Source organism: Balaenoptera physalus (genome assembly GCF_965194825.1).
Source record: "Balaenoptera physalus genome assembly, chromosome: 9".
Lineage (NCBI taxonomy): Eukaryota > Metazoa > Chordata > Mammalia > Artiodactyla > Balaenopteridae > Balaenoptera > Balaenoptera physalus.
Genome location: NC_138888.1, coordinates 68,966,354 through 68,982,650, shown reverse-complemented (window position 1 = coordinate 68,982,650; position 16,297 = coordinate 68,966,354). Strand labels below are relative to the sequence as shown.

Sequence of the window (16,297 nt, the reverse complement as noted above, 5' to 3'; positions counted from 1 at the left end):
GAAATGTTCAATAAATGTTAGCCAATATTATTAATAGTAAGATTAATGAGACTATTCTCTATGTTTTCTAACTAGTTATTGCTTGTTCACAGGAAAGTTGCTGATGTTTTCCTATTTATCTGTGTCCAAATATATCCCCTGAACTTTCCTACTATTCCTAAAAATTTTTCAGTTAATTCTCTGAATGGGGAAAATAGTAGCTGCTTAAAATTTTAAAAAAGAAGAAATCACAAAAGAAAATATATTAACAACAAAAGCTTTTAAATATTACCAAAAAAACTAAAAGGAAACTGAATTGGAAAAAATTTCCAATAGTACATATAAGAAGTTAATTTATGGCATCTAACTATCAGGTGAAAAAATTATTCAACATACTGTGCTGAAACAAATGACTGACTATATAGAAAACATTTAAATTGGATCCTCAATTCAAACCATATGCCAATATAAATATCAGAAGGAACAAAGAACCAAAACTAAAAATCACAAACCTTAAAAATTCTAGAAGACCACTCCTGGCAACATTTTTCGTAATAGCAAAAAGAACTGAAAATAACCCAAATATCACTTTAAGTAATAATCATTTCAAGAAAATTTACTCATTTGTTACATTTATGTTTATTGGCTTCCTTCCCCCGCTTCCCCAACCCCCTTTTTTCTGTTTTCTCCCTGAGCTGTTCCAAAAGCCTGTACCTAGCAAAGAGTAGCAATCAATAAATATCTGCTGAAAGAACTGTCCATCAACAGGAAAGTGGATAAACTATAATACATTCATATAATGGAATACTACACAGCAGCAAATAAACAACAGTTACATACATCACCATGGGTCACTCCCAGAAACACAATACTGAGTGAAAAAAGAAAGGTTCAGAATGATACATACAATATAAAATTCAAAGTTATAAAAAATAAATATACATATAGTGTTTAAGTTTAAGATACAGTTTCCCAACAGTACAACTGAAGAGGGGCAATTAGGGCTTTATCATGAAAAAATTTTAAATTACAAAAATACATTTATTTTGGGACTTCCCTAGTGGCACAGTGCCCAATGCAGGGGATACAGGTTCGATCCCTGGTCCGGGAGGATCCCACATGCCGTGGAGCAACTAAGCCCATGTGCCGCAACTACTGAGCCTGCGCTCTACAGCCCGCGAGCCACAACTACTGAGCCCATGTGTCACAACTACTGAAGCCGCATGCCTAGAGCCCGTGCTCTGCAACAAGAGAAGCCACCACAATGAGAAGCCCACGCACCGCAGTGAGGTGTAGCCCCTGCTTGCCGCAACCAGAGAAAGCCCACGTGCAGCAACGAAGACCCAATGCAGCCAAAAATAATGAACAAAGAAAATAACTTAATTTTTAAAAAAGAACATTTAAAAAATTCTTTAAAAAAAATACATTTATTTTATAGTTCACAGAAGTTAGTCTACTACTTTAGTAAACGCTTCTTGGTGATGACTTAAAAAAGAAAAAAAAACTTCCATATCAACTCACTTGTAAAAAAGAAAATGGAAACCCAATCACAAAAGAAAATATTCAACATTGGTAAAGTGAAGCCAAACATACCTATAAGCTCAGGCGGGTTTCTTTCATTAAACCGCTCACATAGACGAATAAATGTCTCGGTATTCTCCGTTGTAGGGCACTCGCCATGTCTAGTAATACAGAAACATTTTTTTTTTTAAGAAGAGATTACAAATTTCAACAGAAGGTTTAAATATTAAGGAATCTTAATACATGACTTACCCTTTACACTGAAGTTTTATATATTTGATTCCTTCTTTTTCTATGTCATTTCTGTCATAGAATCTTGAAGTATTTGTCAGGTCCACCAACAAGCCCATTTTAACCTTAAAAAAGAAAGAAAGAAAAAAGGACAGATTTACTGGTAACTGAATTTGTACCAAATCAAACTGACTAAATGGGAGTATTCCAGGGCAGTTCATTCAACTACACTAAGGGAGATTTTAGGTTCACTCTGCCAATGAACTATTAACAATGAAAGTATCACTTATCCAAGTCTTACTCAAGACATAGAACTTAGGCACTAAATAAAATAAATTAACCCCCAAACTAATGATGAAACAAGAACATAAGCAAAACAGACTCCACTTCAACATTACAAAAGTGTACCTAAAAAAGCAAACACTGATGTAGTTTTCTGCATCTGTCACTCCACCTATGATTTACTAGACAAGAAGCTAGAACAGGGATATCATCTATCTGAAACACACCCCAACCAAAGCTCCAGGCACACAATAACCCAGCAGTCCAAGCAGTCATCACTACAGCACATGTTAGGCAGTTAAATTCTCAAGTGAGTACATAGGGCAAAAAGTGTGTACAGTAAAAATTCCCTTGTAAATCCCTTAAATAACCAATAAAGAACAGTACACATGGCCGTATTTGTGCATCTCACTGAAGACTTACTCCCATTCCTCAGCCAGTTTTTCTTCCTGTATTGGAACAAAAATCATTATTTCTTCTGGTGAGCAGTAACTGAAGTAGTTGGCTTGTGTTAGGGGGCCACAGGTTTGAAAGATCTTGAACAACCAGAATCACATTCAGCCTTGAAAGATATGCACGCTGGAACTGAGCCAAGTAAAAGAACAGTCAATCTAAACATATTCCACCTCATTCTGAAGTATATACTCTCTGAGAAGAATGGTAAGAGAAACAACCTGTACTTTTTAAACTGTTATTTTTCTCTTCTGTTGTTACTGCTTTTATTGAGTACCTATTGTTGCGTTTGCCTAAAGGAGACTGGTCTACATAATAATTCAACTCCATTGTTATGGGGGGCGTGGGGAATGGCAAAAACATTTAAATTTCATACATCACAAAACAGACAAAATTGTTCACTTCTAAAATATAACTAGCTGCCTTAATGTGCTCTATGGATTTCTCCAGATTTCTTAGCTCATGTATGGATAATAGACAGCTCTTCCAATCAAACACCCTCTCACTTCCCCAGGAAATGTATTTTTGATGGCATTTTTTGTACTATCTGCACCCCTGGGTCTACTTCTCTTCTCTTCCCACATAGGCTTCTTCAGTGATCTTAATTCCTTCAGAGGATATGTATTGCCAAATGCAAAGATTTAGATGCCATACTACAGCTTTTCACTAGTTAGAATTAGAACCCATTTTGTTTGTCTTCAGGTCCAAAAGAAGAAGTGAATGAAAAGTGGGAATGAGCAAGAAAATATGAATTTTCTAAGTACATACGAATACTTTAGAAACCAAGAAACTGCACCGTATGACTTAGCTGCCCTGAGCCCATATATATGTATGTGTGTAAATGTGTGTCTGTGTGTGTGATGTGTCTGTGTGAATAATGTGTTTGGGTGTGAATGTGTCTGTCTGTATACACATATACTCATACATATTATTACATATACATAATTATTTTTCCTTATAGATTCCCAATCCATGAAATAAGGATAATTATAGTATCCACCTCATACAGTTGTTGTGAGATTTAAACGAAGTCCTTACTCTGTGCCAAGCACTATTCTGTGTGCTTTAAATGCACTAACTTTATCTGCAAGTGAGAAAACTAAAACATGAAGAGATTATGTAACTTGACCACAAAAGCTTAAGTGGCAAACCAGAAATCAAACCCAGGCTAATTAGTGCTAAGCCCAAGCTCTTAGCACTCTGCCTAGGAAATAGCTAATGCTCTATAAACGTTAACTATGACTTTCAAAATGTATATTAATAATGAAGATAAAAATTAAAAGTTTACAAGTAAGCTAAAATAAAAGATATAAACAAATAACGACCCAAAACTACACCGAGAATAGGGATGAGTAACAGGTTATCAAAAACTAAGTGGCATCTTTACCATCCCATAATAAGAGACTTGCACATAATGGGTACCAATATTTGTTGAATGTACTGAGAGAGCATACAATAACAGACCACCAACAGTCTAAAATAGAAGAGAACAATGGTTGGTGTTATGGGTTGAATTATGCCCCCTAAAAACATATATTCAAGTCCTAACTCCCGGTACCTAATGTATAGATTCATGGTGGTAGTTACAGAACTATTCCTTCTCCACAAAGGAACTCCCTCATGCTACCCCTTTACCGTCAGACCCTCTTCCCAACCCCATCCCTGTAGGCTGGCACCTGCTAACTTGTTCTCTATCTCGGTAGAGAAGAGATAGAGAGTTCTGTATATAGAACTCTATGTACTATTTTTGCAACTTCCTCTGAGTCAGTTAATTATTTCAAAATAAAAGTTTTATTTTAAAAAGCCACCTGTAGGGGCTTCCCTGGTGGCGCAGTGGTTAAGAATCCGCCTGCCAAGGCAGGGGACACGGGTTCGAGCCCTGGTCCGGGAAGATCCCACATGCCGCGGAGCAACTAAGCCCATGCACCACAACTACTGAGCCTGAGCTCTAGAGCCCGCGATCCACAACTACTGAACCTGTATGCCACAACTACTGAAGCCTGCATGCCTAGAGCCTGTGCTCCGCAATGAGAAGCCCACGCACCACAACGAAGAGTAGCCCCCACTCGCTGCAACTAGAAAAAGCCTGCGCGCAGCAACAAAGACCCAATTCATCCCAAAATAAATAAATAAATAAATAAATTTTTAAAAAATAAAAAGCCACCTGTAGAACAAGAAAGGGATAAAGTATGTTAAATCAACATCAAAAATGTTTCGTTTCTTACCTTCAGACTCTTCAGATAATTTGAAAGCATACTGGGATGGAACCGATTTTCTTCAGCAACTTGACTGTCATATCTTGGTCCTAACATTGTCTTCAGAGGTAAAAATCTTCCTAAATAACATGAAGATAGGTAATAATTTTCAATAATGAAAATGTTCCAGGTTAACACTCTATAATTAGCAATTCTCAAAATCACTTTCTTACAATGTTTTAAATGGAATTTAAAAGAGCATTCATGAAATACTCTCAACCTACACCATATTTTCAAAAGGCACTGCCTTGGAACTTTTAAAGACAACATAAATTCTAGAAATTGATAATCAAATATAATAGCAAAAGAAAAAATTACCAATGAATGGAACTTCCACAAAGACTCTTAAGTTCTAAACCACTACATTAAAAAGTTATTGCCTTAAAAGCTTTAAAGATATAGCACTAGAAAACTGATAATGAAGTGAGTTAAATCAATTCTTTGAAATTCCTATCATACTTTTTTAATATGAAATTGGAACTTTCTCCATCTTATAACCTTATCCTACATCTCAGGAGAAGGATCATGCTGAGAAGCATACTAACCAAAATCACACTCCAAATGTATCAGTGATTCTAATTTCAGCAAGACTGACTGACTTTTGGCCTTTTTTTTTTCCTGAATCACCATATAAACACAGGGGAAGTCATCTTTTAAAATCACCTATTTTAGCTGATTTATATTATAAAATCAGTAAGAATAAATATCTACCTAAAACAATATCTAAGTGAAGTCTTAACATCTGTCCAGAGGTTTTAAACAAAATTCATAAAAAGATCATTTTTTTCTATTTTTATTTTCTACAAAACCAATCAAGATCACCAGTAACCTCCATGTTGCTAAGTCCAATGGTCAACTCTCAGTTCTCAAATAACTGATCATTTTTTAATTCAAGAGGGAGCTCTTGAATCACTTTTGTCACGTGGCTTCCAGGACACTACACCCTCCTGGTTTCCTCCCCTCTCTCTGGCCTCTCCTTCTCAGCCTGCTTTACTGGCTCCTCTTTATCTCCCTGGCCCGTCTATGTTTTGTCCCAGGGCTCTGTCCTTGCACCTCCTTTCTAACTACATTCACTACCTTGGTGTCTCATCTAGTCTCACAGCTTTAAAAGCCATCAGTGTGCTAACGACGGACAAATGTGTATCTCCAGGCCAAACCTCTCCCCTAACTCTAGAATCAAATATCAAATTGCCTACCTGACTTAGTCTCTACTTGATGTCTAAAAGACATCGGAGACTTGATATCCAAATCTGAGCTCTCAATCTTCAAACTCCTCTCATGGTCTTCGCCATCTCAGCAAATGGTAACACCATTTTTTTAGTAGCTCAGGCCAAAACCTTTGACGTTATCCTTGACCCCTCTCTTTCTTACACACCCCACACCCAATCCATCAGCAAATCCTATCAGATCTCTCTTCAGAATATATCCAGGATCTGACCACTTCTCACCACTTCTACCATCATCTCACCTAGATTATTATGCTTCATTTAGTTTATTTAACAGATATTTAATAAGTGCCTATTATGTACCAGGCATTATTCTAGGTGCACAGACTATATTAGTGAAAAGAAAAAAACAAACAGATAAAAATCCCTGCCCTCATGAAGCCTATATTCTATTAGGTAAAGATAAACCACAAACAATGAACATAATAAATAATAATATGGTACATCAGAAGTTTCATCCCACTAGACCTCTCTCCTTCTCACTGACGTCTCAGAGGCCTGATTCTCTTTCCTCTACATACCCTTAACCTCCGTGCTCCTCCCCAGCTGCTCAGTCACACTCTCCTGAGAAAAACCCAGACCTCGATAAACCCAACCACCTGATTTCTTTGGGCCTACACCTACACAGCTCAAGGCTCCTAGAGAAAATCTCAGAGCACAGCAGAAGGGTGACAATACAAATCATAACCATCAATCTCAAAGGCAGTCCTATGTTTCACATCTTTTCCTCATTCATAAAATATACCAAGCTCCCCTACCCACTCCTCACCTGATGGCTTTGTGTTATAGCGTACTGAAAAGAAAAAGTAGAAAGAAGCAACTTTATGTGTTTAACACATATCAAACAATGTTTAAAACATTTTACGGGCTTCCCTGGTGGCGCAGTGGTTGGGAGTCTGCCTGCCAATTCGGGGGGCGCGGGTTCGAGCCCTGGTCTGGGAGGATCCCACATGCCGCGGAGCGGCTGGGCCCGTGCGCCACAACTACTGAGCCTGCGCGTCTGGAGCCTGTGCTCCGCAACAAGAGAGGCCGCAACAGTGAGAGGCCTGCGCACCGCGATGAAGAGTGGTCCCCGCTTGCCACAACTAGAGAAAGCCCTTGCACAGAAATGAAGACCCAACACAGCCATAAAAATAAATAATAAATAAATAAATAAATTTAAAAAATTTTACATAGATTTATTCATTTACTCCTAACATAAACATATGTAATGTTATTATCCCCATTTTACAGATGAGGAAACCAAGGCAAGAGAGATTAAGTAACTTGCCCATTGTCACGCTTCTAGTAAATGAGAGAACAGTGATCCAAACCCAGGTGACCTGGACATAGGGTCCATGGAAATAATTGCTATTCAACAATGCCTCTCCACCAGCAGGTAGAAACTTGCCTCACCTTTGCAGTTATAAACCTTTCTGTATCTGAGTCCATTTCCTCTTTCATCCCCTGTCCTTACTCCCATTAAAGGCAAATCCCCTCCCTTCTGCTCTGGATTCTTTCCATTTTGCACTCACAAGGAAAATCAATCAACTCTTCCTCCCTTCCATGTTGCTACCAACTTTTCTAGTATCTTAACATCTCAGCAGCATCTCATACATCTGGCAACTCCTTCCTTCTTGAAAAATTCTCTTGGCTTCCATATCACCATACTCCTTTAGTTTCTACCACCCGCCTAACACCACCCCCAATTTCTAGCTATTCTTTCTCAACTCCTTTGTTCCCTCTACCCAATTTCTTTCTTTTTCTTTTTCTTTTTTTTAGTTGCGGCACACGGGATCTTTAGCTGTGGCATGCGAACTCTTAGTTGCAGCATGTGGCATCTAGTTCCCTGACCAGGGATCAAACACGGGGCCCCTGCACTGGGAGCATGGAGTCTTAGCCACTGGACCAGCAGGGAAGTCCCTATCCAACTTCTAAATGGCAGGTTTTGGTAAGGGGCAGTTCCACCCTGGGCCTTGTCTTCTACTCTTTCTACATTCTCTGCCTGAAAGGTCTTTTCCACTGCCATGGCAGAAACAATGCTATCTGTTCACCAAACTCCATTTATTTTCCTCTTTCGCGGCACGCAGGAAGACTACATTTCTCAGCTTCTCTTGTAATTTGGTGAGGGCCATATGACTGGACTCTGACCAATGGGATATGGGCAGGAGTGAGATATAACACCACCCCAAGAGCACCCACTCCTGCTCTTCCCCTTCCACGGCAACCTTGCAGGTCATATGTTTAAGAGGACCGCACCACAAGATGGGAAGAGCCCAGAGAGTCACCACTTGGAGAAGAGTTGCCCAGGAAAGCTGCCTGACACACAGTGCATTGTGATATGAGCAAGAAATAAACATAGTATGTTGACTGGAACACTTGAGTTTGGGGAGTTGTTTGTCAGAGAAACTAGCATTACTTATCCTGACTAATCAAATACCATGTCTTCAAATATTGTCTTTATGCTGACTATCCTTAAATGTACATCTCCAACTCAAACTTGTTTGAATTCCAAACCATATATCCAACTGTGTACTCAACATCTCTACCTGAGCAATCATGATCTTTTTTTTTTTTTTTTAACATCTTTATTGGAGTATAACTGCTTTACAATAGTGTGTTAGTTTCTGCTGTATAACAAACTGAATCAGCTATACGTATACGTATATCCCCATATCCCCTCCCTCTTGTGGCTCCCTCCCACCCTCCCGATCCCACCCCTCTAGGTGGTCACAAAGCACCGAGCTGATCTCCCTGTGCTATGCAGCTGCTTCCCACCAGCTATCTATTTTGCATTTGGTAGTGTATATATGTCAGTGCTACTCTCTCACTTCGTCCCAGCTTGCCCTTCCCCCTCCCCACATCCTCAAGTCCATTCTCTACGTCTGCGCCTTTATTCCTGCCCTGCCCCTAGGTTCTTCAGAACCATTTTGGGTTTTTTTTAGATTCCATATGTATGTGTTAGCGTACGGTATTTATTTTTCTCTTTCTGACTTACTTCCCTCTGTATGACACACTCTAGGTCTATCCACCTTACTACAAATAACTCAATTTCGTTTCTTTTTATGGCTGAGTAATATTCCTTTGTATGTATGTGCCACATCTTCTTTATCCATTCATCTGTCGATGGACACATAGCTTGCTTCCGTGTCCTGGCTATTGTAAAGAGTGCTGCAATGAACATTGTGGTACATGTCTCTTTTTGAATTATGGTTTTGTCAGGGTATATGCCCAGTAGTGGGATTGCTGGGTCATATGGTAGTTCTATTTTTAGTCTTTTAAGGAACCTCCATACTGTTGTCCATAGTGGCTGTATCAATTTACATTACCACTAACAGTGCAAGGGGTTCCCTTTTCTCCACACCTTCTCCAGCATTTAAGCAATCAGGATTTTAATACTTCTTCCTACCTGCTTTCCCCCACAATAAGCCCTAATGGTACCAATCATCCCACTGCATAAGCAGAAACTTGGGACTAAGTTTTGACTCTCTTTATCTCATTCTAAATCCAACACCAAGTCCCGTCTATTTTCCCTCTTTAATATCTCTCAAATCAGCTTACTACTCTTCGACTCTACTTCTAAACCATCACCATTATCTTTCACTTGAACTACCATGACAAGCTCCTAACTAACCTCCCCACTTCCATCCTTGTCTCTTTCATTAAACACAGAGCAATCAAAGTAAGCTTCTTTAAACTGAAGTCAAATCATCTGACCCCAATGCTTAAGAAATGGCAATGGTTTGCCAGTGCACTGTGAAAGTATATAAATATTAAAACCCCTTATCACACTCTAAGCCTATACGATCTGGCTCATACTCTCCACCCTCACATCCATATCCTCACTTTCAGTATGAGATCTCTCCACCATCATCCTATCCCAACAGAAAACCTTCAAAAAAACAAAACAACAAAAAACAAAAGCGACACTCTATCTAGCAAACTTCTATTTATTCATGTTAATGCATATATACCTCCCTCTGGGAAGCCTTCCCTGATTCCCTTCTTCTTCCCTAACATCAAGATTTATTATCTCTAGTATCCCATAATATTCTATAATAGAGTCATTATTGACCTTGTTAAAACAGAACTGTGTTTAAAAATGATGGTTTGCTACTCACAAAATTATGTGCTCTTTAAGGTGGGGGACTATATCTTAATCATCTCCCAAGTCCCAAAAACCAGCACAAAGTATATACAAATATTTGCTAAGTAAAATGTCTTCAAAGTCATCACTATTATCATAAGACTGAATCATATTTATAGTCCCACAGTTAGTTCCCAGGAGGTTCTTTATGCATAGTACATACAAAATAATTTTATGTTGAATAATCAGAAGTTTGTTTTCTTCCAAGTGTTCACCTGAAATCTATCACTTAGAAGCAGGAAAAAAGATTTCTTCAGAAATAAAGCTTGGCCCTATCTCCAGGTACTCTCTCACTAGAAGTCTGGTTTAATTAGAGAAAGTGACTTCAGAGTGGGACAAATTACTATTTATAATTAGTACCATCTTCTTTCTGATTCAGAAAAATTATGAATGTCTAATACTAATAAGATTCATCCTAATGTTTACAATGAGAAAATTTAAGCAGTCATAACACATTTTCCTAAATATGCAAAATATCAAAGAAATTATACAATAAGCATAAATTACTTTTCTAATCAGAAAAAAAAAAAGAGGAAGAAAATAGGAGGTAGAAACTGGGAATGTGAATGATTCCTTATTTTTCTCTAACGCTTGCAAGAATATAGCTAGCGTTTCTTATTCTACCACTATAAAACACTGCCAACCCTACATTATCTAAAATACACAATGTGTCATGAACACTTCTAGGACAGAAATGTTAGAGAGATCAAATTTTAAGGGAAATTTAGAAAGACTTATCAAGAATTTTATGTTGTATTCACCTTACTTTCTAATAAGGATCACAAGCCAAAGCAGAATTGATTACCAGTGAAGATCCAGTTTGGTTGTCAGGAGGGCTGAGGTTCTTTTCAGGGCCCGCAACTGCTCAGATTAGGTGAGCTTAGTGACTCACTGATCACAGTAATTAAGAGTCTATGTTTTGGGGGTCGAAATACTGTAATACAATAAAAAAGGAGTAACTTTTTATTCCTGACCCTTCATCTCCAGGAGAGGGAGGAAAAAAAAAAGCACACCACTCTATTTCTTAGAGAAGTATTAAGCTGCCTGGAGCTTTGCACCTTATCTGCTGCTGTCCGCCCCCAGTCAGTACCACATTTGTCTCATTCATCTAGGAAAAAGTCAGTATTCTGATATTTGTCATTGTCATCTGCAGATTATATTAAAATTCTGATTTTAAAACTGTTTTTCTAATTCCAAATAAAAAATATTCACTGGGACAAGACCTTCTTTATGATTTTGTTTTTCTCACAAATCAGTGTAGCAGGTAACTCTAATGAAAGGATAAAGGAAACATGCTCCAGGTTAAAAAAAAAGCTAGACATCTAAGTTTAGAGGTTTCTTCATAACTCCATAGAGAAAGCCACATGCAAAAAGAAAGGATTCAACACTAAGTTAGAGATGGCAAGGGAAAAAAAGTCAAAATGTCTGAAGAGTGAGATGAATTGTAATCAATTCATCTGAAGAAAGTACAATGACTATCAAGCACAAGTGAAAATGCCTATAAAAATGGTTAGAACGTAAAGAAAATTATTCATTTTTGTTAAGGAAAAACATTCCTCACCCCAAGGCTTGCTTAGATTATGTTTTATCCATCATTTATATGGCTTTATTGACTGAGGATTTTATATAAAATGTGAAGAAAAGCTGACAAACTAGAAGAACCAGAAAACCTGAATTAAAAAAATGACTAGAGAATCTTCTCTTACAACAACTTAAAATAACTAGGCTGGGACTTCCCTTGTGGCGCAGTAGTTAAGAATTCGCCTGCCAATGCAGGGAACACGGGTTCGAGCCCTGGTCCAGGAGGATCCCACATGTCGTGGAGCAACTAGGCCCGTTCACCACAACTACTGAGCCTGTGCTCTGGAGCCCTGGAGCCGCAACTGCTGGGCCTGTGTGCCACAACTACTGAAGCCCGCGCACCTGGAGCCCATGCTCTGCAACAGGAGAGGCCACCACAATGAGAAGCCTGCATACTGCAAGGAAGAGTAGTCCCCACTAGCCACAACTAGAGAAAGCCCGCGCGCAGCAACGAAGACCCAACGCAGCCAAAAATAAATAAATAAATAAAATTTTAAAAATTAATTAACTAATTAATTAAAATAACTAGGCAGACATACTATAGCTGTGTACATAATTAGTAAGTATGCATAGCTCACTACAAAATCTTTTAATTTTGTTTCAAAACACCTTCTAGAAAAAGCATTAAGTTGGAGTTAGTTAAAATTTAAAACTTTAACTCTTCAAAAGAAACTTTTAAGAGAATGAAAAGGCAAGCCACAGATGGCAGAAGACTTTTAAAAGCATATAGTCAACAAAGGATTTGTATTTACAATACATAAAGAACACTAACAACTCAAAAATAAAATAAACAACCAAATTTTAAAAATCAGCAAAAGATTTGGACACTTTGCAAAAGAAGATATATGAATTGCCAGGAAGCACGTGAAAAGATGCTCAACATCAAACCACAGTAAGACAATACTAAGCACCTATTAGAATGGGTAAAATTTAAAAGACTGATCAAATCAAGTGTTAGAGAGGATGTGGAGCAAACAGAATTCTCATATATTGATGGCAGGAATGCAAAATGTTATGACTTGGAAAAAAGTTTGGCAGTTTTTCAAAAGGTTAAACTTACACCTACCATGCGATGCATTCCTCTCCTAGAGATTTACACAGGGGAAATGAAAGCATATGTCCATACAAAGAACTGCACATGAATATTCATAGCAAGTTAGTATGCAACAGCCAAAAACTGGAAACAACCCAAAGGACCGTCAAGAAGTGAATGGACTTGGGCTTCCCTGGTGGCGCAGTGGTTGAGAATCTGCCTGCCAATGCAGGGGACATGGGTTTGAGCCCTGGTCTGGGAAGATCCCACATGCTGCGGAGCAACTAAGCCCATGCACCACAACTACTGAGCCTGCGCGTCTGGAGCCCGTGCTCTGCAGCAAGAGAGGCCGCGACAGTGAGAGACCCACGCACCGCGATGAAGAGTGGCCCCCGCTTGCCGCAACTAGAGAAAGCCCTCGCACAGAAACGAAGACCCAACACAGCCAAAAATAAATAAATAAATTAAAACATCACCCTTGTGTCTACTACTGAAAAATGACAGTAGCTCAAGATTTAAAAAAAAAAACGTGAATGGACAAACTAATTTAAACTGGTGTATCCATAACAATGGAATACTACTCGGCAGTAAAAAGGGATGGGCTATTGATACATACAAGCACAGAGTGAAAATCTCAAAATAATAAGGCTGAGTTAAAGAAGCCAGAGACCTCCCCCCCAAAAAAGAGTATGTTTCCATTTATTTTAAAAATTATACAGGGCTTCCCTGGTGGCGCAGTGGTTGAGAATCTGCCTGCCAATGCAGGGGACACGGGTTCGAGCCCTGGTCTGGAAAGATCCCACATGCCACGGAGCAACTGGGCCCGTGAGCCACAATTACTGAGCCTGCGCATCTGGAGCCTGTGCTCCGCAACAAGAGAGGCCGCGATGGTGAGAGGTCCGCGCACCGCGATGAAGAGTGGTCCCCACTTGCCCCAACTAGAGAAAGCCCTCGCACAGAAACGAAGACTCAACACAGTCATAAATAAATAAATAAAAGAACATGAATTTCTAAAAAAAAAAAAAAATTATACAAAATGCAAACTAAATCTATAGTGACAGAAAGCAAATCACTGGTTGCCTGAGGGAGGGAGGGATTACAAAGGGCAGGAGGAAACCTGGAGTGGTGATGATTGTGTTTACTATCTTGATTGTGTTTCACGGGGTGGGGGGGGGGGGTGTGCGCCTGTGGTCCAAATTTATCAAACTGTACACTTTCAAACTGTACATCTTAAATTTAAAGTCTGTTGTGTCAAACTCAAAGATGAAAAAGTCCTCAATTAAGAATCATTTACAAAACAAAACAAAACAAAACCCTCCAGTCTCAGTGTGGATGAATTTCACCGCTGGGAACTGCCCCTCCCTTTAGCCTTCCTCTCAAGACCGACACTTGTCCCTTCCCCTTCCGAGAACCCTCAAAGGTTTACAAAACTCCTGACTAAGCTTCAAAGTATTATTACCCACTGGGTTCTTGGGTCCTCAGCTCCTGCCACACAAAGCTCCTATCTACCTTCCCGCTCGCAATATTTAGCCTTACTGAAGAGTGACAAGTGCCCCCACTGCCTCCAGTCCAGGTTCCCAAACACTCATCCACGAAGCTTCAACGGGCCGAGCACGTCTGGGTCCTCAAACACCACTACCGAAAACTGCGCCCCCCTCAGCCCACCCCCGGACCCGCAGGTGCGCGGGGACTCGAACACCCCCCGTCCCGGTTACCTGCCACCGGCTGGCCGCGCCGCGGACAGTTTAGCCACCGCGGGGGAATCTTGTTGTGAGCCATGTCTTGGGGCCGTGAACAGCCGCCCCCTCCACCAACGCTCGCCGCGCCGCCGCCGCCGCCTCCTCGCGTTCCGCTCTGCACCCGAGGTCCGAGGTACCCGAATCCCGGCCGGCGTCCGAACCCCAGCCGCCCGGACCTGGGTAATGTCAGCAGCGGCGCGCCACTTCCATTCAGGCTCAACTCTAAACGAGCCCACAATGCACCGCTACTTCCGCCCCAAAAGCCCCACCCCCTTCTTTCCGAGGTCAGAGGTGAAGACAGACGCTGGCGAAAGGCTGGGAAGGAGTTAAGGCCAAGGCGAATGGGAGGGGCGGGTCTTCCCTCGCCCCGCCCCGCCCCGCCCCACCCAGACCCAACGAGCTCTCAGGGCAGCTTTGCACATGCGCAGCTGCCGTAGTATTGGGAACCAGGAGCGGCGCTCATATACTTTTCCCATAGACTGCCGATGGAAACCCCAGAGAGTGAAGGGAAACCAATCGTCTTTCCACATGTACACTGGTCCGCAGATTCCATAAAGGAATCTGTTTTACTGACGAAAGGGGCCATCCCACGGCCGTCATAGCTCAAGAACCTGATAGCCCTTTTTCGGCCAAATTTGATGTCCCGGCAGGATCTGGGTTTGAACGGGAATTTGGAAAGTTCCTCCTGACGTGAATTAGGGGAACAAGCTTTAGAGAAATTCTAAGAGCGAGAGATTGGAGCACCAGAAATGAGGAATTTCTCTTTGGGGGAGTACTTCTGGGGATCCATGAAACATCTGAAATTAATCTCAAAACATTTTTTATGAGTTTTGGTTGTACACTTCTGGAGCAAAGTTTTATAGCGTATTTGGGAGTCTCAGAATTACCAACTAAAGTGTGTAATTGGCAAAGGCAGGAATTGCCCAGTGGAGTACCACTACCTGTTGGTGTTCTCATTTGCCTTACCAAACAAACGGTCTTTCCCTTCCAGTTAAGCAGGGGCGATTGGGAGTGTTTTCTAAACTATGTCCTGTAGTAAGACTTTCTGTAGTTAATAGACTAATTTAGTTAAAGTATTCAATATAAAGCTGGGTGCTGGCAAATTAGTTATAATGTAGCAGTTCGGCTTTAACTACCAGTGATGTGTTTGAACTGCAAGAGTGTGAGGTTTGGGAGAGAATGCATTTTAAACTTACGGGACAGCTCAGCCCCTGAATGCCTGGACCCTCTCAGTAAGATCAGAATTCTCCCTTGAAATAGAGAGGGCCCAATGGCTCTCTCTCTGAGAGAGACTGAGTTAGGTCACACTCCTGGTCTGTCCTGCCGTTACATCTGCTGAGACCTTTTAGTGAAAGTATCACTCCTCTGCTGACAAGACAAGATAAGACTGTTGCCTTACAAATCAGCAATCTGCCCAAATGATGCCCAATTCTCTTCTCTGCTGGCAGGGGAAAGTTGGTACCAGACCCAGAGTGGTAAAATGTTTGATTCCCCAAATCTCCAAGGATGGAAAAGGTGAGCCTGGTCCTGGGAAAGTATTTCACTTTCCCCTTCTGGGGATGACTCCCCTTGGAGACCGTCCTTCTCACACACTGTGTCCACCTAGGGAGCTCAGTACTAGGTACAGGGAATGCTTCGCAGAGGCTTCACACTGCCGATGGGCAGCTGTTATTGGTTGTTAAGGCAGCAGTGTGTGCTTAATTTTTACACCACTATCCAGTTATGCCTTCTCTTTTCTTTTAAAGATTTTTTTTTGATGTGGACCATTTTTAAAGTCTTTATTGAATTTGTTACCATATTGCTTCTGTTTTATGTTTTTGGTTTTTTGGCCGCAAGGCATGTGGGATCTTAGCTCCCCAACCAGGGATCGA

The 16,297-nt window shown here is 40.5% G+C and overlaps 1 protein-coding gene across 4 annotated transcripts in view; it reads right to left on the bottom strand.

Annotated features, from left to right (window-relative positions):
• The window catches only part of RNGTT (RNA guanylyltransferase and 5'-phosphatase), a 322,597-nt gene extending 307,920 nt beyond the window's left edge, over positions 1-14,677 (bottom strand). For all 4 annotated transcript variants that reach the window (XM_082473970.1, XM_082473967.1, XM_082473968.1 and 1 more), the window contains exons 1-4: positions 14,403-14,677; positions 4,692-4,801; positions 1,753-1,856; positions 1,573-1,661 (exon numbers count right to left, since the gene is read on the bottom strand). In XM_082473970.1, the coding sequence (XP_082330096.1) occupies positions 1,573-1,661; positions 1,753-1,856; positions 4,692-4,801; positions 14,403-14,466 (367 nt within the window). In that variant the 5' untranslated portion in view covers positions 14,467-14,677. The remainder of the gene's footprint in view (positions 1-1,572; positions 1,662-1,752; positions 1,857-4,691; positions 4,802-14,402) is intronic.
• Between the last annotated feature and the right edge of the window lie 1,620 nt (positions 14,678-16,297).